This window comes from Phalacrocorax aristotelis, chromosome 5, assembly GCF_949628215.1.
Source record: "Phalacrocorax aristotelis chromosome 5, bGulAri2.1, whole genome shotgun sequence".
In the NCBI taxonomy this organism is placed as follows: Eukaryota; Metazoa; Chordata; class Aves; order Suliformes; family Phalacrocoracidae; genus Phalacrocorax; species Phalacrocorax aristotelis.
Window position 1 is genome coordinate 32,530,433 of NC_134280.1, and position 24,742 is coordinate 32,555,174.

The window sequence follows — 24,742 nt, forward strand, 5'->3', positions numbered from 1 at the left end:
GGGGGAAAAACTCAGAGGAATTACTGATAAATAAAAACAAACTTTCCCAAAACAGATGAGAGCAGAAATAATAGATTCTTCTATGTTGTTTATTTTGGCACTATAGAATCTTTTTCTCAGTATTTAACCTCTGTTTTAATCACTTCTTTTGACTTCTAAGATGCTTGCTTTTCTAACAGAGGTATGATATAGTGCCTTCTGAACTTTAGAGGACAAGCATAAACACCTGTTTATGTATTTTAGAAAGTCATCTTGAAGTTCATGCTCTATAGTTCTAGAGAACTTGCTCAAATCCTACCTGTTAGAAAAACAATACTTTTTGTGTTCTAGTACTGAACTTGGTTCTGATGCCTGGGTTCAGATCCACTGTGTTTCAAACAAAATATACCCCATCTTTCTAATTAGAAATAGTGCTGCCTCTTTTGGTTTCAGTTATTTACATATTCTTAATTTTCATCATTAGGGAAGTACCTATGTAAAGAAGTTAAGGAAAAAACCTACAAATTTGAAGTTACAGAAAACATTAATCAAATATATTAATACTTTTTGGCACATATTGTGCATGTATAACAGTGCAGATTGAGTCTTTTTCTGTTTTGCATACTGCATTTTCATGTCATGTGGAATGAATTAAAGTAGTTGTGGAGCAGTTCCTTCCTAAGTATTTGCAGGAATGAGGGAATTTCATGACATGGGAGTTGCACACAGTAGCTTTAACTAATCAGAACTAGAGGCTAACAGCCTATGTTGTCCTCTACCCTGGCCATATATTTTTGCTCCTCTTTCTTTCACTGGTGTTTCTCTGACCCTAAACTGGGGCCCAAAAAAACCTAGGCAGGTTTCTAGCTGGTTTAGCTACTAAAGTGGCTCACTGCTAAATCAGATGAATGCTGAGGCTGGTGTGAAGAAGGGAATGGAAAAGGGAAAAGTGGGGCTGTGGAGAGGATAGGAATACATCAGTGACAACTCAGACTGCTGTAAGTGTTTACAAGAATGTACCTATGGTCAGGATAGTGGATAGTGGATGATAGCCTTAGCATCTCTAGATGGTGATGGCCTAGTGCTTTCTGGAAAGAACTAAATAAATATGCCAAAGACTTTGTTTCATCTCTAATATAGGCCCTTACACTTAGATTCTTCAAAACTAGTTTGTAACTTAAAAATTATTAAATCCATTTTTAAAAGGTGGGGAGGTGGTTAAGCATTATAGTATTTCAGAACCATTCTTAACAGGAGTGACAATTTATGAAACTGCTGTATTAAGACTTGTAACTTTTTTCTTTTTAAGTCACGCTCTGTTTCCAGTTCACCTGTGATGGTAGCTCAACCAGTCTATCAGTCTCCTACATACCATTATCAGGTATCTCTTTGAAAATGGGTGTCAGGCCATCAGTATTCCTTCCAGCCATGCAGTTTTATTTGCAGTACTGTCTCAGGTCTATTTATTCTTAAGAAATACAAAGACTGCTCAAAATAGTCATGTAAAAGAGATTTTAATTTCATCAAAGGCTTTCTTCTCATTAGAATACAACTTATTCTGCCTATGTAACTACATGGAAATGTAATAAATTAAAATTTTCTTTGGTGTTTCTAGACAACTGGCTTAGTACAACCCTTAATTTTTACCTTTTAAGCTCAGAGCAGGGCTGGTTAGATGAGGTTTCTCAGGAACTTTTCCAGTTGAATTTTAAACATCTCTGGTGATGGAGATTCCACAACCTTTCTGGACAGCCTCTTCCAATATTCAACCCTTCTCATGGTAAAAGACTTTTTTCCCTTAAATTTAAAATTTTCAGTGTTCTGGCCCGCGTCCATTGACTCGTGTGCTCTGAACACCTCTGAGAATCTGACTGAGTCATATTTATACCCCTCTGTCCCCTTAGGTTATTGTAGCCACCCATAATGATTGCCTCCCACCTTTATCCTTCTCAAGGCTGAACAAAACAAAGTCTCTCAGCTTCCTGATATGTCTGTTCTCTGGTCCCTGAGTTATCATGGTGGCCCACTACTGGATTTATGCAGTATGTCCATGTTTTTAATCTGTACTGGAAAGTTAACTGCATTTTGTATCTTCTGTTTTCCTAATCAGGCACGTTTCTTAGATGCTTCAGTGTTTTAGAAGCTTATGAAATACCCAAGTCAGAGGCTGAGTGGAAGTAGATAGAACTATGTTCCTGAGTTATTTGGGGGCTTATGAAAATCTTATTTCTTCTTTTGAATTAAGAATTGATTACAGATTTGAAATATCTTTGCTTCTAGTATGTTGGGAATTCTAGTATATGTATGCATATGTTCTTAATCACATCAGTAATATCTTTTTGTTTGAATTTAGGCACCAACACAGTGTCTTCCAAGTCAGTGGCAGTGGTCTGTTCCCCAGGTAAATACAGCTCATAGATGCAGCATTTTACCATTAGTTTGCATCTAGTTTAAAGGTATGGTGTGCTTATCGAACAGCAAAATTTGCCACTATTCACAACACTATTGAAATAAATGTTAATTACTATATTTTAGTAATGCATTTGTGACATTTGCTGATACAAAAGGAGGCATAAAATAGCATTTATTGAAACATCAAATATAAATCTGGTGTAAAAAAATCATCTTCCCCTCCCCTCTTCCTCTGGCAAAAAGTTTGTATTAAATTATCTAGTAAATTCTCAGAAGCAGGTGAAAACTGCCATATTTTGCCTGATAGTTAATACTAAATGTCTCCTAACTCATTAACTGATACGAACTGTGATGTTTCATTGGAGTATTGCTAGCAGAGGCATGTGGACAGAGAAACACGGCGAAAATTAGAGCCAGACCCTTGAAATAGGAGGAGGAACTTGAAATTGTGGACTTAGTAATCTGGGGGGGAGACTATTGCTTTTGTGATCTCTGAAGCAGAGGACCTTAATGTGGAAAAGTTGCCGCTCAAGGAACTTGAAGAGTTTGTAGCTGAAAGGAGGACCAAGTCCCTTAAGCTTGAACTACTACAATGTGTCCTCATTACTTTAGTAGCAGCCAGCCTTGTCCCAGTTATGGTCAGATCCACTCTATTAATAGATATCAGTCTGCTGCTTTGAAGTCTGAGTGCTGATTTACAGAAATACTGTGGGGTTTATTTTAAAACTAAAATACTTGGGTTTTTTAGTGTAACATTTTTGCAAGAGAAAATTAAATTGTGTTATGTTTCTGTGATCTTGAGAGTTAAGTGTCAATTTTCTTAAGTTCAGGATTTCTCTATCAATGGTCTCCAAAATGTAAATAAAATCTGAAAAATATATAAAAAGTGATTAGAGGACATATTGGTTCTGTTCTACTACCTGATCTTTCTACCCACTTCCCTGTCACTTAGTTACTTTAGGTTGTCAAAGATGAGTTTGACACTTTCTTCTAAAGCTTTATCTTCATTTATATGTAGCAAAGATGACTGTAAAATAAGCTTTGGTGTTTATAGTGTATAAATCATATAATTTATGGAAGTCGTGTTTTATTTCAGTCTCCTACCTCTTCACCTTCATTCTTGTATCTGCAACCATCTGAAGTTATTTATCAGCCAATAGGGATTACTCAGGAAAGTGGATGTATACCTCCTCCTCCTCTTGTAGTGGAAGCTGCAGTTCCTGAGGTATTTTTATTAAAAAATTTACTTAAAACTGAAGCATTTTATCTGCAATTGAAAAACATTATCTTTTAGTTTAAGCACAGGCGGTTCAGAGCACTTAGGTCAACTGTTCCCTGTACTTGCCTCCACACCCATGCTGCTGCTGTTAAATCGTTTCAGTTGTCCTCAAATAAGAGTATCTCTTAGAGTTTTCTAGAAGAATCTTTTATCCTGAGATTTTTGGAGGGTCACAAGTGAATGACAGACAGCAGTACAAAGACTAGTCAATTTGTTTTATTTGAAAACAACATTTAAATAAAATGGGAGATAGGCTCTTCAGAATGCTGGATTAGTCTACCCAAGCCATAAGTTTCCTGAAGCAATTTTTTTTCTGTGTGAGTAGAAGCTTATTTGTAAATATTCTAAAGATCAGGATGAATTAAGAGTAGTTGAACGACTGAATAATTTTTTTTGTTTGTTTGGTTTTTTTGGTTTTTTTTGCTTCTATATCAACAGCATTTCTAATGTTTCTTAAGAGATTCTTAATGTACAATAAGCCCATTTCTTTATAATTGGATATTAGAAACTATAGTAAACAATTGGCTACAGAAAAACTTGAAAATGTATTCTGATTCATTGGTACTCTTCTGCTTTGATAATTCATTCCTAATTAACAGGCATGCCAAAATAAGTGGTAAATTAGGACAGTAATCAGTAGTTTTACAGAAATTGAAAAGTATTTTATTGCTACAGGAGAGGTTTCAAAAGTGGTATTTCAAACATCTTGGGTATGTCAGGATTTCCCACTTAAATAACTTAATTTCCTTACAAAGGTATTGAATAATACAAGGCTTTGATTGTTGGGGTATTTCCTCTTTTTAGAGTGCATAAATCTCAGTATTTATTGTATAGTAATAAATCTTACTATCAATGTTATTTTTACCTGTTGTATTTTGTAAATCAGATATCAACTTACACAGAGAAATTTGAAATCTGTGAGCACTAAGCAAAATCATTATATCAGTTAAGGAATATTTGGATGTAGCATGCTTTCAGTTCATGGGTATGTAATTTGTTAAAGGAAGCAGTATGTGGAAATTCAGAAAATGGTGTAAAATTAAAAGAAAAACCTGTGTATTATCTGTATTTAAATATCTTGTAAGGTGATAATGCTGGGAATTGCATTTCTACACACGTAAATGCTGTTTAATTAGAGCTGAGTGAAGTGAATGTGTAGTAGAGAAGTGTGGTACTTCAGTCAAGGAAAGTGCTTTTTTGACACTGATCTAGATAAACTAAATTTACCAAACTTTGGTACAGTGGGGAAAACATAGATTTAAATATTGAAATTCTGACTTTTAAAAAGTCAGTAGTTTACATAAACATAGCTCACAATTTGAAGTTCGAAGGAATCTAAATTCATGTGAAAGGTTTGTAAAAACAAAACTGTGAATCAAGCTTTTCAGTTATTATTTATGTATTTATTTATTTTTAATACCAGCTGTATTCTGATCATGGAGTTCAAGCACCACATCACCAGCCTTACGCCCAGAGTGCCATAGCCATGCCTGCACATGTGAGTATCAGACTAAATTAGTTAAAGCAAGCACTTTAAGAGGGGCAGGAATTAAAAAATTCTTTTATTAATGAATTAATAAATAAGGAAAACAGAACTATTGCAGAGAAACTGATATTTTTTTCATCACTTGAGGCTTTGTTACAGAGGATGTAAGTATTACTTATTTTGGAACTATTTGGGGGAACTAAAACTAAACATGATGAGTTATTTTAAAACTTGATATAAAGAAAACTGCAAATAAAAATGTATTTTGAGAGAAAATCGTGAACCTTATTCAGGTTTTTGAAATGGCAGTTACAAATTCTTGTTTGTCTCTGGATCTTGAAGTTGAATTCATTACTTGCAGCCTTACGTAAGCACCTCATGTTGGGGTGGGGTGGGGTTTTGGAACATGGAGCACAGAAAACTGCCAGTTGGCCACCTGTGAATGTTTTTCTGTGCAGATCTGATTTTGAATGGCCACTTGAAAACATGATTCTTCCATATCACCTGATGCAAGTTTTGGGGGTTTTTTGGGGCCCAAGTTTCAGCTCCTTTTGCCTTGTAATTATAAGGTTGTTAACACATGAAAAATGTCTAAACTAGATTTAGCCTAGATTTGCCTGATGAAAAGGACTAAAGGTATCAGTAGTTTTACTTGATATTATAGCACTTATCTTCTGTGAAAGATGCTTACTCAACTACAGATGACAGGCTAAATACGAATGAATCAAAGCCATGTCATAATATGTCTTCTGTATTGCTTTTTCATTTTTTACCTTTCTTTTAAAAGAAAGAATCTTTTCCAGACTATTGTGTAATAATGTCTACTAAATATTTCCAGTAGGTGGGGCTGTAACATTAAGTGTTGTCTTGGAATGAAATGCAAATACTCCAACAAAAAAATTACAGCTGAATATTAATTTGAGACTACTAATCATTAGTGATTCATATTTCTAAGAAATACTTTAAAGGGACTTGGTGTAACACGGTGATCATAATATCCAGTTTATATTTGACTTCCTAACAGTGTGTGAAAACACTTTTTAAAAAATCCCAAAGGGCAGTAGTAGTCTCAGAATCAAAAACAAGTGCACGCTTACTGTATCAAATAGCAAAACAAGCTTTTTCACCTTGAACCTCAACTTCTATTATCTTTCCTAGGGCCAAGGCTATGTGAACAAGGTAGTGTGAAGTAAGTTACAAGGGAGATGTAGAGCACAATAGTTCTTCCTTTTCTACAGTAACTGCCACAGTACCATGCTTTACCTTTTAGCAAAGGCAAAGTAGTTTGATAAATTGCAATGTGTTAATTTACAGTAGAATATGTGCATACATGGTAGGAAATGAGCTGCAAATTCAGACTCTTTATCTCCTGATATGGTATTTTCTGGCTTTATTCATAGCTTTAGAAGTTATTTCATGCCCAGCCAAAGCTGGCATAACATAGCAATTCATTCAATTTTCCACACCACCCATTTCCTGTGCAGATAGAGGTTTCTGCAAGGCAGTATGGTAAACCAGGTCAGGGAAGTGATGTAGATAAAGGTGAAGCCCCACTCCTACCACCCAAAAAAGCTAACTTAAATTTTTACCAGTTTGTTAAGGAACTGCACAAATTCTACCTGTACAAGAAATTTGGGATAGGATAGAGGAGATAAGACTTGTGCTGCAGTGCAGGTTTAAACTTGATGAAACTGAGCATGAAACTTAATCCTGTCCATTCCTTCACTGTATTTCTTGCTCATTCTTACCTGTTTTCTCAAGTCTTCTGTGTATCTGTAACTGAAACTCTGCTCTGTTCACATCTCAATGAGATTCACAAAGACTTGCTGAATTCTGATAATTTTATTCATTACAAGGTTATGCCAAATAGTTTTTGACAGGTTGTAATTTTTAGTTAGCTTCATTTAGTAGTTCTGAAATATTATTCTTTTCACATTTCACTTTGAGTAGGTATGTGAAAGCGTAAAGTTTTGAATATATTCCATGTGTAATGAATATGATCAGTTTGTATTGTGTCTATCACTGGCTGAGCACTCAATGATTGGAAAAAAAAGAGCAAATGTTGACAGCAGACTGCTTTGTATTAAGCAAGTGGTTGTGTCATTACCACCTGCTCCTCAGCTGCATAAAAATATTGCCTGCTGGCTGTAGCTTTGTTAAAATATCCCAACAAATGTATCTGCTGCTCAAAAATCGCCAAGTAGTGGCCATGTGAGAGAGAGCAGATGCCTAAAATAAGGACCTTACCTTGAGGGTAACTTGCTAATTGCCTCCACTGCATTGGGAATAAACCATATGCTATATACTAGGAGCTGTAAGTCATATGGTGAGAGTAGGATGGGTACAGCCGGTATCCAGATATTAGCAGTTGTAGACTTCTTAGAGCTTTTAAATGCAGCCCAAAACGGAGCATGCATTGGAGTCATATTTTAATGGAGTCACAAGGGTGAGCAAACAAATGGATTAAATCTTTTTTGAAGAAAATCACAAATTACTAAACCAGTGTTTCTGTTGCTGTTGTGGATGTATAAAAAGAACTTGGTTCATTAATCATGTAAACCATTTAGCAATTACCAAAGGAAGCTTGAGTTTGGGCAATTCTCTGACTTATTTTTCATTTTGTCTATTCTACCACGTAAATAGCATTTTGTTGATGTAACTTTTAGTACAAAATGTGTAATAGTCTTAAATGAAAATTAGAAGAAATCGTTCCCCAGTTTCCAAATAAAATTTATTTTTTACATCCAAATGTGGTATTTCAGATCAGGTTTTAATCACATACTAATCCCCTCCCCTTGATCATGTGTTTGCTAATGATCTTTTGTATTTACTTGAAGGTGTTTTCTTTTGGGGATTATAGCATGTGGAAGTGATTCATCTTCACATCTGTGCAAATGGATAAGGTTGGCATTCATTCTCAAAGGCTGCTAGATGACACTTGTTTTTTAGGAAGCATGAAATTTTTTTCATTTTTGGATCTTGTGCAGTGTTTCAGATCTTAGTCGTCCCCTAATACGGAGATTAATGTTTGAATGCTCCTAGAGGACATTTATGAGATTGTGTTTGGTAGTGAGATCTGTATAGTCTACAGTAACGGCAGAAACTTGAGGGAAGGTTGAAACTTGTGTGTTCTCGTTTCAGACCTTGGAGAAATACCTGTGAGTTAAATTTTTGTTTTGCTGGATAGTTATCTCGAGTTCTGAGGCACACCGGCCTGGTAAATGTTCACTGGATATTGTGTGTATGATGGAGGCCCGTGAGGCCTGGGGAGATGAGAAACACAGGTGCAGTCTACACAGTATACCTGTTAGGGGGTAGGCATGCTTCTCGTCTCAGAGTTTTTGCTAGTCCTATGGTCTATACCCAACAGAACGTTGTGGCTGACATTAATGGTATGGGATCATACATTGCGTTTTCCCATAGGGAACTTTTTAGGACCTTGGGGGAGTGGAGGAGGTAGGGTTTCTAGTTTTATTTGAGTTTGGACATTTAGCTTAAGGGGGGAAGGAAAAAAAAATCAGTCTTACATTATCTCAACTCTTCACTCCTCTCCCCACGATAGACTAAGTAAGTCTAGCTGACAAACTGACAATCTTCCTCAGTCCAGTTCTTGGAACCTCAAAGTGCTCTACACTGGGTTTGAGTGCAGAGCTATAGTATTCCTTTTAAGCTTATCCTTTTCTTTAGAAAATCCTCTGGAGAGGCACAGAAGAGTGCAAAAGCAGTAAGTATTTCTACATCATTTTTTCTGAAAACCCAATTAACAAGAACCGATCAATGTTAAAAATGTATCCTGGTTTTCAGATTTGTTTGCATGTTTGGCTTTTGTCACTACTTTATTCTCTATTCCCAAAACCTTTTCTGATAACTTTAATATTGAATTTTCTACTTACTATAAGAAAATACTTTTTTAGAAAGGTCAAAGATTCTTTGCATGGCCATTTCCATTCTACACTATGTTGGCAGTAATTATATTGCCTCTAACTGAAAAGGCAAAGGAGGATCTTCCCATGCCAAAACAGAATTTAGGGTGATCATCTGTAATACAGTTCATGTATCTATGCATTCAGATTGTAATGGTGCATGGCCTTTTGGTAGTGAATGTTCTGTAAATTTAACTGAACTTAACTGCAGAGAAAAATGGAGTGCTTTAATACACTAAAATTTGTGTTCTGTATGTATACAATAAAAATAAATACATATGTGTTTATGTTTGTGTGTATACATAAACTGTGGTTTTTATAAGCTGAAGTCTTGGTGTAATCATTTTGGGAGAAGTACAGTAATTTTATGCTAGTACTCTGTGCTATTGTATGATATTCCATCTGGAGCAAAAAAAATTAAGCCTTACAAATTTTCAGTATAGGTATTCTTATGATTTATACATACTGTGAAATTGAGAGAGAATAAACCTGTAGTTTAAAGTTACCTTAGTCTCTGAAATGTGAATCTCAACTGCTAGTTGTCATAATATATGATTAATGAGAGGCTTGTCACTAGCTGTAGCAAGGTCTATTGCCTGTAAAAGGGGTTTTTTAAACTCCACCAAAAATATATTTGTTAATTTTCTATTAACATAGACAGGTGCAGATGGCATGCTTTTTCTCACATGGTTTCCTTTTACGTTCTCTTTAAAATCTCTTTTTCTATTCTAATAGTTTGTTCTCATTCCAGTTTAGTGGGTTTTTTCTTTTGCATTCTCTGATATATGTGTTCTCTCTCTTTACTTGACAGACACTCTGGAGCATTCACTATTAAGCCATTTGGGCAGCTCTAGTCTACCTGTACCAATTTTCTTGTCAAGTCCTTCCCATGTGGCTGAGATCCATCATCAACATACCAGCTACCTGTTGTGAAACTTGAGGTCAGTTGTTTCATTTCATTTGCTATTTACAAATCTGTAAATAATAAAACATGCTCTGATATTATTTAGCATAGTCTGCAATATTACTTTTGGTGCTTCCTGCATGTTTGTAAATAATTCTCTTGTGTAAAACAATGTATATAATCCATGTCACGTATTCCTGGGATAATTCTGTATACATTAATTCCATCGTTTTCTTTCTAGTTCAACTTCCCAAGTTTTGTGTGTGTTTGGATTATTTTCCTTCAACAAGGAGGGAAATTTTCAGCATTTTAATATATGATTTTTGATTGTGAAACTATTTTAATTCCTTTATTGACAACTCAGCTTTCTCCCCCTTTCTCCCTATTCTGTGTGATTTACAGTGGCTTGTGTTCTTGGAGATATACTCTGGCAGCTTCTTATTGTGAAAAAGGTGCTGCTTTCAGTTGCTTGCGTTTTTTTAAAAATTAGTATTTTAATACAGTGAAGCTAGGGAAGAATACATGTTTTGCACATGTTAAAATTTGTGTCCATTTCTTATGTGATAGCCTTTAAAGAGTCTGGTGACTTGTAGCAAGGCCCTGCTACTTGTTAAGGTGTGACTTCTTGTCTTTATGATTTATCCCCAGGTGTGGCTTTTAAAAAAATATTAGAAGTCTGCCAGTGTGAAACTGAGCATAGGTCTCTTCTGTTGGGACCAGCCAGCAGAGATGAAAAAATGAGTTAGTGCCCTCCATATTCTAATAAGAATCAAAGAAATAGATTGGGATTCAAGTCCTGTAAGGTTGGTGTAATGAAAGATAAAATGGGCAGGGAGACTGGCACTAAGTGGCCATGGAACCTAGAGATTTAGAAAAGCAATGCACAATATGATGTAGAGCTAGTAGGTGATGGAAAGAAACTGAAATCTTGAGATTGAAGTGTGATGAATATTGTGATAGGGATGTAGGAACTACAGCTTTCCCGTATTAGGAAACTGGCAGAGCCAGAAGGCAGGGTAAAAAGGTGAGTAAGTTTAACAAAAGAAAAAAAAAACTAGCATGCTGAAAAGGCCTGAGCTAAGAAGATAAGGTTAGAAAACAAAGATAGTTTGAGTCTGTCATATGGCATAGTAGGAATGGGAAGAAAGGATTCTGATTGGTTAAGTAAAGAGAATAAAACAGATGGGAGTTCCACAAACTGGATACAGAGCAGCTGAGGTACAAAGGGAGACTGTAAGAAGGTGTGATCTTAGGAAGAAGAAAGAGAATAGTACAAATATTTTTAAAACTGTTCTTGCCAGTACTTAAAATGGTAGCCCTGTCTTTGGGATCTTGCCATCCTTTCGTCAGCAGCTAGCGGCATCTGCTGTCAAGTTACTTAATCACAGTCTGTTGCCTGTTAGTTTACGAATAAGATAGCTATCAGGTTATTCAGCTCAAGTTTTATAAATCCAAGTTTTAGCTACTGAAAAAATAATGTAAGCATTGTTATAAATTCCCATAATAATACATTGCTCTAATCGCATTACAGAGAATGCAAAATTAAAAAAAAAAATAGAATTGGCTAAATAGTTTTGCACTGCAATAACTATAAAAATAAATTTTCCATATCCAATTAGAAAGAGGATACAACTGCTTCAATAACTTGACATACTTCAAGGCTATATGATCAATGAATTAAACTTGATTATTTTTAATTTTTAGTAAATTAATTCTGACCTTATTCTAAGATTCCATACTTGTAAATAAAGGAAGATATTTCTTGCCACTGTTGACTTTACCTATGTACATAATGGGAATCTGATTTTCCTTTTTGAACTAAGTCTGTCCAGCTGATGCAATATCAAAATGAAATAACTTTTTATTGAAACGTTAATAATGTAGTGAATGGGACACACTTTGAAACAGAGGAAACAACACAGCATTTTTCCCTCTCTTTAGGAATCAAGGTCACATTCTGTGAGAAGAAATTGTTCACATCATTCATCTGTGAGTCTGAAACCTCAGTATACATGAAGTTCCCATTTTCATCCTAGAAAAGGTTACAGAATGGAAGATGAAATTCTTACACCAGCTTCTTCTACAGATTCTGTAAAACAGATTTTTAGCTATCTACTTTGCTAACGTACCTATCACGTGGAGGATATGTTCTTCCTAACTTCTAACATTTGCCTGAGAATACAAGAAGGAGTGGTATTTTAACTTACGCAAAGAAATAAAATGAAATTTTCTAGTTTGGACAGGTGAAAATACATTAAACCATGACTTCATTAAGAAAGTAAATGCAGGATAAAAACATTGTTATAGTACAAAATGGTGATTTCTGATACACAGCCTGCTGTATAAACTTTGGTTACTAACATAGATTGAAAACCAGCATACTCTTATTAAAGGGAAAATTTAACATTTAATTTCTGGATTGCATAAACTTAGAAGATCCATTAGTTACAAAGTAAAAGCCATTTTTCAACATACGCAAAGCATTTATGTGCTGTGGGTTAAAATCTGGTTATTTAAATCTATGTGCATTTTCTTTCAATTCCAATAGAGTTTGTCTACTTAGAATTTTTTTTGCAATCAGTAGTTTCTGCTCTTATAAAGTGTTTTACCTATGTGTCACTTTAGTGCTTGGGAATAATAACGTCTTAAAATAAAATTTGGACCACTAGTTTAACAATTCCTTACACTTATGAGGCTGACATTTTTCTTGCAGATGGTAAACAATAAATTTTGAGTTTATGGTATGGTTTTAGCTATGGAAAAGGGCAAGAATTGACTTTTTACCACTACAAGACTATTGAAGACTTTTCCTTGCTGCTTTGACTTTCTCTGTCTGTGCAAAACTTAGGCATTCCTTTGCAGTATCGCGAGTTGAGATGGAATACTACTTTCTCCTCCACTGCAGGAAGATAATTTTCCTTTTTTATCCCTGTGCTTCCCCTCTCACCCCCGTAAGATTCCTTCTGTGTTTTGTAAAAGTCATTCCTCAAAGGTTTAATATACAGCCTCTGTAGTTAATACGAGTGTAAGCAAAAGCTTACTGCTTATGTAGTACTGAGGTCTTTATTTTATGGATGTAAAATATCCTTGAGCTTTTAGACATTTTTATCTGCTCTATAGTAATTTGGGGGTTTTATTTTTGTGGATTTTTCTTTTAATCGTTCAGGATCTTAGAGTAGGCATTATAGTAAGTAATCCATGCATAATATGTAAATATATTTAAAGATAATTCTAGCAATTGATAGCATTCCTTCATATTGTGCAGGAAGAGAGGTGGAGTCTGGTTCTGTTCTTACGCTGTTTTGAACTTCTTCTGAAAGGAGATGCCATGTACTATGAGTTAGTTGCAAGTTTCCTCAAGTGACTTTCCATCTTTTGCTAGGTAGAAAAATCTCCACAGATAGAATTTAATAGTCTTCTGTTTGTAAAAGCTTGTTACCACAGCAGCAGTGGGGGATTACTTTACCAGTAAGTATAGGAAAAGATATACTATTTGCTGGATACATGGGGATCTCAGCCTACTTTTGAGGGGGGAAGTACTCATCTGGTGAAGTTTGTCATGTTTCTGAGCCAGTCTGTACTGCTAAAAACAACTGTTTATTCTTCTGTTTTAGTTTTAGATTTTAGAATTAATCAATACAAATATATTACAGAAAGCTTGACACATTATAACAATAATTAATTTCCACAGAAGAATTTTACATGGTAAATATATTTTTTTTAATGAAGTGCTGTCTCTGAAGGTGCCAAAGGGTTGTATGTTAGAGCCTTATTTCTTGTATAATGAAACAAAACCACATTTGACCCAGGATTCAGAAGATTTAATTCCAAGTCCTTGTTCCTGGAATTCACAATTTGTTTACCAAACATGACTTCCCTGTTTTTTAAAATGCTTTAGAGATCCAAGCAGTAAGTTTTACAGTGAGTACTATATTAAGCAAAATCTATGCTTACAGGGAAGTTTTTTTAACTGATTGCTTGAAAGTGTACAAATACTGTGCAGTCACTTACATGTCATTAGATTGTGGCTGTGGTCCAGATACTCACAAAATGTAGTTTATTTTCCATTAATTGGTACAGATGTTGGATCGTTGATAATGAGTTGATCCTGTGACCTTTGCTTCAAAGAACACTCACTTCGTTTTTACTTCCATGTGAACTTGATCGTTTGGAAGGATATTTGGTGTTAGGCACAGAAGTATACCTGTGGTGTGGCCCCTGTGGGGCCTATAACATCAATGTGGAGGTACTGTTGGTTAGGATTGTATCACCAGGTCTTAAAAATGCTTCATTTTGACCTGAGAGACCTAGGAGAGACCAAAACAAAGCTCCAAATGTTGACTTTCCTCCAGGAACTGCACGTCACTGTTGAAATACCAGGGGCTCTCCATTGATATTGTAGTTCATGTTTCTTCAAAATGCTTGCCGAGAATGATGGCATAACATCAGTCAGTAGTAACTGAACCTTTAAGCTTCCAGTAGTTGAATCCTTCTGTAGACACAATTGAGGCACAATCACTGACTTCAGTAATTTTGTTACAGGGATACACATGATATGTGCTGAGAAAGAACTACATCATTGCCTCAGGTAGTGCCTAAAACTGGGTTATCTTGGTGTTCTAGCGTTTGTGACTTTTTTTACTCTCTTACATTACACACAGTATTATTCTCCTGCCACTTAACATTTCAATAATACGGACATTCCTGTGCTTTTACTAAAAAGTCACTTAGTTAACTGCAGATTTTATCATCCTGATCCGTCACTGATTTGGGGGGTTGGAGAAGGGTAACATTTCTTTGGTCTTTTGCAGTTTCCCATTGATAGCACATGTGTAAAGCCTTACAACTAGGAGGGAACACATTAGATCAGGTCTGCCCTAAAGATATTGAGTAGCTAACAGCAAATAATCATCTTAGTGCACTGCTTGTCATGTTGATGTATTAGCAAACTAAATTACCTTTCTGGCTTCCACCCCCTAGAATTTAGAGACCCTGCTGGTATTTTTTGTTTTCTACTGAGCTAGCTGTTAGAGTATTTCCAGCAACCATTGTCCACTTAATGTTACATGGCAAAATGTTAGTTCTGATGTTATCTATTAGATAACACTGGCTGAAAACCTGCAGACAGGCAGAAAAGTTACCAAAGTTATCCCTCTCCTGTACTTCTATGTGCATGATCAAGGGCTCTTTTTTTTGCATTAAGTAGAATTCTTTATTTCACTAACATTCTTGGTTCCTGCTACTTCTAATCTTAAGCATCAGAAGTCCATCCATCATCCCCTAAAAACTATTTACCTTTTCATATCAAATCATCAGTTCTTTGTATTCTGAAATTCATTGTTCGACATAGCTAATATTAAGTCAATGAGTAAACTGCATTCCAATAGTAACTGAGCAAAAACTAGCAGAATACATGGCTCTTGAAATGTTTTTCCTCTGTTTAACATAGTTCTAAAATGTGAGAAGTTGTATGGTTGTAAAAGTTTTTTTACAGTAAAGTAGGTTTGTGCTTTTGTAATGTTGAAGTACGATGGTAGTTTCAGTTCACCTGGTATAAAAGTTTGTCTTCTGTGTAAGTAAAAGTACACATTTTAAATAAGTGTTTTAAGGATCCTAAACATAATGCCAGTGTCTTGATACACACATGCAATCCTGTACGCAAATCCTTACAAGCTGTTATGCAGAAAATCCAAATAGAAATATAGAAAGCTGAACAGTAATATGTAGTTCTCATTTTAAGAATGTTTAATAATGCAGCTAAGATGTAATGGGAAAGTGTAGGTCTTGTAAGGCCTTAGACTTCTTGAGTCACAAATAATTTAAACAAGTATTGAAACTAATTTCGTACATCTGTCAGTGGAGCTGCAGTCTATATAAGTGTGTACAAAGGTAAACAGAATACTGTTCACAACGCTTCCAGTTGTTTTCATCAGATAAACTAGAATACCCAGTTTCATTCTAGAATGTGTTATTTTAGTTGCTCACGTGGTTGTGTTATTTGATAGTGTATTGCAGATACAGATCATATAGTTACTGCAGGCTTGATAAGTATAATACTGTGGATGTGCACAGCTGAAAGCTTAATAAATTTGTAGATCTCATTTTAGAGAACTGTTAGCAGTTTTATAAATCAGAAGCTCTTTCTGTTGAAACTACTTGTAATCCAGCGATAATAAACAAGTTTCTCTAGTGTGTAATTTCTAGTAAAGTTCTGGCTTGGTAACTAAAAGTTTAATTCAAATTGGTCCCAGTCTGCTGCTTGGATTGTAACTTCTGTTTATTTAATTGTAATATTGATGAGTAGTTGAAATATAGATTTAGAAAAACAAGAAATATGGAACTGTTGAACTTCCGTCATTAAACTATACTTCTACAGTCATTAAAACTATTGTTGTCATCTCTCTAACTGAATGTTCTAAAAATAATTAACAAAAGCTGGCTTTTCTGCTCAAGTTAACATGTTTAAAAAGTCTGATTCTGTTACATTCACAAAATTATCCCTTCAAAGAGCAAATTAAAATTTGGGTAATTAAAAAAAATATTGCTAAATCATGGAGCCTTCAGAATGGAATCCACAAGTTCGGGATACTGCGTGGTAGAAGCAGGGCAGTAAGTTGGGTTACAACCTTGGTCTTCAAGGCCAACTTTGGCCTCTTCAAAGACCTGCTTGGAGGAATCCCATAGGCTAGGGCTCTAGAAGACAGTGGGGTCCAAGAGATTCAGTATTCAAGTACCACTCCCTCCAAGCTCAAGATCAGTCTATCCCTAGGAGAAGTCAGGCAAAGGAGCCAGGAGACCCACATGGATGAGCTAAGAGCTTCTAGAGAAACTCAAATGGAAGAGGGAGGTCCACAGTATGTGGAACAAGGGACTGGCCACTTGGGAGGAATATAGGAATGTTATTGATATGCAGAGATGCAACAAGGAAGGCCAAAGCCCACTTGGAATTCAATCTGGCAATGCATGTCAAAGATAACAAGAAGGGCTTCTTTAAATACATCAGCAGTAAAAGGAAGCCTGGGGCCACAGTGGGCCCACTCCTGAACAAGGAAGGGGCCCTGGAGACACAGGATGCAGAGAAGGCAGAGTTACTGAATGCCGTCTTTGCTTCAGTCTTAACTGCTAAGGCTGGCCCTCGGGCATCTCAGCCACCACAAGAGAGAGAAAAAGTCTGGAGAAAGGAAGACTTACCATTGGTTGAGAAGGATTGTGTCAGAGATCACCTAGGCAAACTGGATCCTCGCAAATCCATGGGCCCTGATGGGATGCACCCGTGAGTGCTGAGGGAGATGGTGGATGTTCTTGCCAAGCCATTCTCCATCATCTTTAAAAGGTTGCGGAGGACAGGAGCGGTGCCCGAGGACTGGTGGAAAGCCAATGTCACTCCAATCTTCAAAAAGGGGCAAGAGGGAGGACATGGGAAACTATAGGCCAGTCAGCCTCACCTCCATCCCCAGGAAGGTGATGGAGCGGTTCATCCGGGAGGTCATCTTCAGGCATGTAAAGGACAAGAAGGTTGTCAGAAACAGTCAACATGGATTCACCAAGGGAAGGTCATGCTTGACCAACCTGATAGCCTTCTGTGATGGTGAGACTGGCTGGGTCAATGAAGGGAGAGCAGTGGATGTTGTCTGTCTCAACTTCAGTAAGGCATTCAACACTCCCATAGCCTCCTCACAGGCAAGCTAAGGAAGTGTGGGTTGGATGAGTGGACAGTGAGGTGGACACTGAACTGGCTCAACAACAGAACTCAGAGGGTCGTGATCAATGGAGCGGAGTCTGGTTGGAGGTCTGTCACCAGTGGTGTTTCCCAGGGGTCTGTGCTGGGTCCAGTCCTGTCCAACATATTCATCGATGACCTGGGTGATGGGATGGAGTGTAACCTCAGCAAGTTCACTGATGATATCAAGCTGGGAGGAGTGGCCGATACACCAGAAGGCTGTGCTGCCATCCAGCGAGACCTGGACAGGCTGGAGAGCTGGGCTGAGGGGAACCTCGTGAAATTCAACAAAAGCAAGTGCAAGGTCCTGCACCTGGGGAGGAACAGCCCCATGCACCAGTACAGGTTGGGGGCTGAACCACTAGAAAGCAGCTCTGTTGAGAAGGACCTGGGAGTGCTGGTGGACAACAAGCTGACCCTGAGCCAGCAATATGCCCTTGTGGCCAAGAAGGCCAACAGTATCCTGGGGTGCATTAAAAGGAGTGTGGACAGCAGGTCGACGGAGGTTATCTTCCCCCTCTACTCTGCCCTAGTGAGGCCACATTTGGAGTACTGTGTCCAGTTTTGGGCCCCCAGTTTAAGAAGGACAGGGAACTGCTTGAGCAAGTCCAGCAGAGAGCTACCAAGATGATCAGGGAGCTGGAGCATCTCCCTTATGAGGAAAGGCTGAGAGACTTGGGTTTGTTCAGCCTGGACAACAGAAGACTATGCGGGGGGATTTCATCAATACCTATAAATATCTAAAGGGTGAGTGTCAGGACGATGGGACTAGGCCCAATTCAATAGTGCCCAATGACAGGACAAGGGGCAATGGGCACAAGCTGGAACACAGGAGGTTCCACCTCAATATGAGGAAAAACTTCTTTCCTGTGAGGGTGCCAGAGCAGTGGCACAGGCTGCCCAGGGAGGCTGGGGAGTCTCCTTCCCTGGAGACATTCAAAACCCACCTGGATGCGCTGCTGTGCCCCCTGCTCTAGGTGTGCCTGCTCAAGCAGGGGGGTTGGACAAGATGACCTCCAGAGGTCCCTTCCAACCCCTGCCATTCTGTGATTCTGTGAATACTGCTACTTTCTAAACATCTTTAAATAAATTATAGACAATATGGTTTTAATCAAATAATTCTGTAGAAAAAAATGTCAGTGTTTTGTTTTAGTTAAAGTAATAGTTCTTGGGGACAGGGATGTGAAAAATATTTGACAATTGAATTGCAGAATTTTTCTAATGGAATTTTTTTTTTTTGCTTTTTCTGTCATTATCCTGTCCCAAGCAAAAAACTTTACATTTGCCTTGAGTCATAAAACACAGGAAGTAAGCCTAAAAAGAAGTTCAGAGAGGAACTATGAAGTTAAAAAGTGTTGCAATTTGAGATGATTAATATTTGTGGGTTTTTAAATGCATTGTTTTCGAGTCCTGTTCAGATAGCCTCAGGTTGTGGAGAAATCTGAGTGATTTAGCTTGTCTTTGTAATTTGCCCCCTTGTATGTGTCTGTCCTCTGTAAAAAATGTTCTGTGGGTGATGACTGATCTATAGCTGATAATAATGCTGGTTTGTTTTGTTTGGGTTTTTTTCTTAAGTGGCATTATTACATGCCTTTTAAGCTGCAAACATGGGTGGTTATGACCCCAAGTGGGAAACGTTTGGTCCAAATACTATTTTACGTTTTGACTTTGTCAGAGGAACTATGGGTTATCCCTTCTGTTTCTTGTTAGTTGAGTCAGTGTTGGTTCTAGTGAAATATTTCTAAGCAGCAATAATTTATTCTTGAGGTAGTTTTTACTTAAGGTATTTATGTTTCTGATGCTCACTACTTTTTAACCTCAGGAATAAGAATCAGAATCTATAAAGGCTGTGCAGCTTGTAATAGTGAATTTATTCCAGGTAAGCTTGATCAGTTAAAATGTTTTGAGTGAATAACCATCTCACAGATGTTTCACCACTGATGTTTTTGTCCCAGTGGTGCTCTGACAGGCTGGAAGTTGTGAGATGTTCTCCTCTCAGCAGCTTCAGCCAGCTCTGAATCATGTGACTGAGCAGGAGTAATTTGTCACGATGGCAATACTGCTGAAAAATTTTATAGCCCTTCTTACAAAATCCATGATATATATTTCAAAGTTCAGAATAAAATACTGGCCGCCTTTTGAAGCTTTTTGAAGTTAACGTAGCATTAAAGCAGTATGATTCCTTTTGCTTTTAACAGACTAGCCTATATCTTAACCAGAAGGAGAGAGATGTCTTAAGGGAAAGTTTGCTATAGATCTTGGTATAGCTGTCTCTCTGAATAGCAGATTGAGTAGCTTGTGATCTTTCTTCAGTTTTGGTATCTGTTAAAAATTAAGTGCTTACCAGTCATTTTTCCTGAATTTTTATTTATTATTTTCAGCTTTTGTTTTGACACTGTGCATGCATAGACAAGGAAAATCTTCTGTGTACCTGCAGACTTTTCATAATTTTCCTATGTTTTATGGGTTTTTTTCACTAGGAAGCTCAGATGACTTGAAAAAAGAACATACTACTGTCACGTACTATCTCCCATTCTTGATCTTTTAAGATACTGGGGGAAGAAAAGTTTAAACTGTATTATTTTTTTAAATGGTTTATGAAGGACAAATTTGGTTTTGGAGAAGAAAGCGTTCTTGTAAATAGGCTTTGTATTCAAGACTGTTTATTACGCCTTTTCCAAAAATGAAGTGTCTTTCTAATGCTAGCATCTTTTCAAAAAGGGGTGCAAGCATCAGCAGCACAGACAGAGAGCCTCCCCTGGATGTCGATGATGTTAATAGTAAGCAGAGCAGCATGGAGTCAGGAGCAGAGGGACATACGTTTCAAGCATCAGATGACGTCCTTAGATTCAGCAAGTCCAATAATGTAACAAGAAAGACAAAAATGCCTCCCACACAAATGTTTTCAAAGATCCTGCGATGCTGACAACAGGGAACAAAGTACGTCATGAGCAAGGGACAGGAACAACCCTGAGGTGTGGGCAGAGGGCAAAGCTTGTTGTCTCACTTTCTGGTCAAAACTGCTGTGCAGAACTGCTGCAGCCTCTCATCTGGCACTACTAGAAGGCACTCTATAGCCCAGCACTGGACTCATACTCCTGTTGGCACGCTACTTCTTTTGCCATCTTAGTATCATTTTTCCATTTCATCAGAATAAAAACCGTAGTGGGATCCTGGAAGCCTTCCACAGAAACATAGGGGTTTTTGTTAATTGGTCCCTTGTTTGGCTATTTTTGTTTGCCTTTTAAAAAGTAAAAATGATACCAAGTTTCAGTGAATGAGTCACATGCTCTTTCAGTGGGGGTTGCTGTGACTACCACACCTCTGTGAATCACAGAGTAGTTCTAGGGATCTGTTCTTCTGTGATACCAATTCCCAGAGCCTTTGCATTTTAGTTCACTGGAAATGGACTGTTTTGTAGTTTATATCCACTTTGCAACAGGGTGCTATAGCCATTCAGGCAGTTCCTTAAGCAGCTCTTGAATCCAGGAATCTTATGATACTGTTTCTTTTCTGAGTCATTCAGGTACTCTAATGCAGTTTTGAACTCCTGTGAGGGATGCTGCTAGTTCTTGGTTGTTTTTGTTTTGTTTTCTTTATTCTGACACATGGGACCTTTGGTTTCACTGGTTCAGTGTAGTGACTTTTGAGTCAAGTCTGCAGTGGCAACTGTTGACTGACTTCCAGCCTGGAAGATTATAACTCCTTAACTCACCTGGGGTTACCCAAAATAAGGACCATTGTTTTATCCATAACCATGTTTCTGTGTTGGTGTCCCAAGAGTTTGTGTATACTATGACAAATCCTGTATCGGTGAGAGGATTGAAGTATGGTTTAAGTCTTGTCATGAAGAGTTCAAAACACAATGTTCTGGCATCATTAAAAATGTAGCTTTCTTTAGTAAAATAAAAAAAGGCAACCAGCCAGCAACTGGACTAGCGCTCAAGAAGTTGTTTTATTTGAAGCTTAGTCATGCTGTGGCTTTATACAAGTGGTTACAGTGGATCTGAAGGACTGCGTGGAATGAAGCAGCAGGATTCACAAGGTTGAGTGGACAGTTTACATGTATGACTGCTGTAGCAGCTATTCAGGGATGACCTTTACTGAAAAAAGAAATGGTGCTTGGGAGCAATTTCTGTGTAAGCAGACATCTAGTAAGCTGAAGAATTCTGCTTATTTGGTATGTTTTCCTAGGTTTTAATCAAGAATACAACACTGAGGGCTCTCCTCTTGGTTTCAGCACCTGGGAGCCTGTTTTAAAGACTGTAGGATTGAAGTTGTAATTATTGCATAGGCTCTGCACTCAGTGGTTTTTAAATTATTGCAAAGTTAAGTAACTTCAAACTATAATGTGAATTTCAAAGGGGATATACTCTGCAGACTTCTCATTCTTGGTAGGCTACTTAAATAAAAGTTAGATTACTCTGCTTGCAGTAGAACAGGAAGAAAAGCACAAATCCTTAATGCCCAACTTGCAGCAGTTGATTATAGAAAATGTGAGCTTTTTTTTAAAGATTAATTTTTTTAGTGAAAAAAAATAACAAGCTTTTTAAATTCAAATGTGCAGTTCTTTTCATCCAAAATGGTATTACGAATCTCTGGTTTTCTCTAGATGACTCTTAATTTCTCTAGATGCAGTCTGAAAATAAAACGGTAAATTTTCTAACCGCTCACCCAGGCAGTAACAGGGCCTTACAAAATCAGTCGCTGCTCCTTTGTTTTCCCATGCATTCTGATAGTCTGCATCAGGTGTAATACAGTTACAAGTGACTTGCAGTATTTAATGTAAGATTAATCAGAGCCCTTAGAAATTTTACTGAATTTCAGGACTTAAAGAAAAACATACTTAGGAAACAGTGTTGAAAGTCTGTGGCTGTACTAACTGAGGTCAGCCTGACAGAGAAGAGGATCTCAGTTGTTCAATACGCATGAAAAATGGGGAACAAAGTCTTGTAGCTATATTCATGTATAACATTGACAATGTCTTTCTGATTTGAAATGAGGAATATTTTGGTGTCATTTTTCGGTGTTTATCTAAACCAATTACATATGTTGATTTTAGTGATGTGTAGATTGTTGTTGATTTTCTTGACAAGAAATTACTACATATTTTTACATTATTACAATATACTATACTCTGTTCATGGGGTTTTTTCCTCTGGAAGAAAGTTCCTGTGGAAAGGAAATAGGAATCAAACTTTGAAATCTAAAATAAGGACTAAACTGCTTTTCATTTACTTTTCTACCCTTTGAGATGCCAGAAGCAATTTCCTTTTGAAGCTGACTTCCTTTCTGGAAATGATTTTCGTCTCCAACCATGTTGAGGCTCTTTTCTCATTCTTTCATTCTGACTAACTTGCTTTTTTTTCCCCTCTGACTTGCTACTGCAGTTGAGTAGAACTTCTGGACGTAAGTAATTACAGACAAGTTTCTCTCTAACTTTCTTTTTCAGTTCTTCTTCCCCCTACCGCCCCCCCCTTACCCAGTCAGTCTGGAAGGACAAACAAAGCACTATTGGTGTCCTCTGCAAGAGAGCCCTGATAGGGGGCTGGCTGTAAATTGACGTGGCATGGAAAATCTCTGCTAGCTTGTAACAGCTCTAACATTGCTGTGAAATCAAGCCTACTCTTACCAAGTTTGTAGCTTGCAATCACCATGGGCTTACTGTTTCTATATAAAAAATGAATGGAAAGTACCTTCGCTTTTTGATTTGGGAACCGGACTTTTTCTGTATTTGGATTTACGGCTAATAGAAAAGCAAAATTGAAGGGAATTACTTGGTTACTTTTTTCCTCCCCCTGTAGTGAGAGCAACAGATCTTGCTGCTCCCCCCACCTTTTCCTGCGATCTAATCATTTGCAGACCTTGCCATGGGGTGCGGACTGAGAAAGCTGGAAGACCCAGATGATAGCAGCCCTGGAAAAATCTTTTCTACGTTGAAGAGACCACAAGTTGAAACAAAGACGGATTCTGCTTATGAATATGTATTGCTGGATTTTACTTTAGAAGGTATCTTTTTATGTTCTCTCTTTAGTATTCTGAGAAAGTAAGGAGTAGGATTTAACTTAGCTCTCTCGTTTGACTTACAGTAAATCTTAGATACTTTTATCAAAGCTAGCCAAAATGTAAGACTTTTATTTTGAAACACAAATCATGACGAAGGTCCTCACTTAGATAAAATTACAATGGAAACTACTGAAGTATTTTTAACAACCAAACCCTCCAAATTACACAACTGCTCTTGTTAAGGAAGCAGGCTAAAAACTGTTAGAGATTTTCCTAGTTTCCTGTGAGTCAGATACTGCCGTCCGTACCCACTTTGAATAATGGTTGTCTGAATTTAGTGTGATGGTCAGAAAATACACTGTGCCTGAGCATTAACTGAACAACAATTTTTAAAAATATGCTCAATTTCTGAAAACAGACTGTCATTGTCCTTGTTACTTTATGCAGCAGTAAGTCTGTTTCTTAGTTGTATACCAGGATTAGCTTCCCCTCTTATGCCCACCCCAGTTTCTTGGTAGATATTTTAGTAAGAGTCTTAGTTTCATCTTATTCTTTTTTCCAAATGCTTTACTTGCAGTTGTTGAATAGTCTTTTGAAATCATGACCGAAATAAAACAGAATTTGTATGCGTAGCTAGAGGCAGACAGCGCTCAGTGGGATATTTCCTTCCCAAGGGTGTCCCGGCTCTAACAGAGTGACTCCCTGTTCCACAAAGTTGAAAACATAAACAAGCCCAGATGGCTGCCCTCCGAGAACAGACAGCTCAGTTTTGCAGTAACTTTGTAGTAACTTGCATTTTATAACAACCCAGTCTACTAGAAGTTTTTAATAACAAGGATTTTAAGTAAATGTAATTGCTGGAAGGGTTTGATAAAGGGAGAAAGTGTAAGTGCATGTCTTGTTACATTTTTCAGGAATTTTTTCATAAATGAAGCTTGGCCTCTGCTTAGTTTTAACTCTAAATTAAAGGACTGCAGTAATTTTATTTAGAATGTATTGGTCTGTTCATTGAAAAACCGCAAGATACTAATGG

General features: G+C 37.2%; 2 protein-coding genes across 4 annotated transcripts in view; both read left to right on the plus strand.

The window, feature by feature from the left end:
- The window catches only part of BOLL (boule RNA binding protein), a 35,719-nt gene extending 21,428 nt beyond the window's left edge, over window positions 1-14,291 (plus strand). Inside the window, exons 9-15 of the mRNA XM_075092505.1 lie at window positions 1,289-1,360; window positions 2,333-2,380; window positions 3,488-3,616; window positions 5,094-5,168; window positions 8,844-8,880; window positions 9,891-10,020; window positions 11,925-14,291. Of these exons, the coding sequence (XP_074948606.1) occupies window positions 1,289-1,360; window positions 2,333-2,380; window positions 3,488-3,616; window positions 5,094-5,168; window positions 8,844-8,880; window positions 9,891-10,012 (483 nt within the window). The 3' untranslated portion in view covers window positions 10,013-10,020; window positions 11,925-14,291. The remainder of the gene's footprint in view (window positions 1-1,288; window positions 1,361-2,332; window positions 2,381-3,487; window positions 3,617-5,093; window positions 5,169-8,843; window positions 8,881-9,890; window positions 10,021-11,924) is intronic.
- An 8,702-nt stretch (window positions 14,292-22,993) lies between these two features.
- Window positions 22,994-24,742, plus strand: part of RFTN2 (raftlin family member 2) — a 31,903-nt gene continuing 30,154 nt past the window's right edge. Inside the window, exons 1-2 of one of the 3 annotated variants that reach the window (XM_075093866.1) lie at window positions 22,994-23,112; window positions 23,508-23,712. In XM_075093866.1, the coding sequence (XP_074949967.1) occupies window positions 23,574-23,712 (139 nt within the window). In that variant the 5' untranslated portion in view covers window positions 22,994-23,112; window positions 23,508-23,573. Of the gene's footprint in view, window positions 23,113-23,242; window positions 23,713-24,742 lie in introns of those variants that run through there. The other 2 variants (XM_075093867.1, XM_075093868.1) reach the window with 2 other exon arrangements.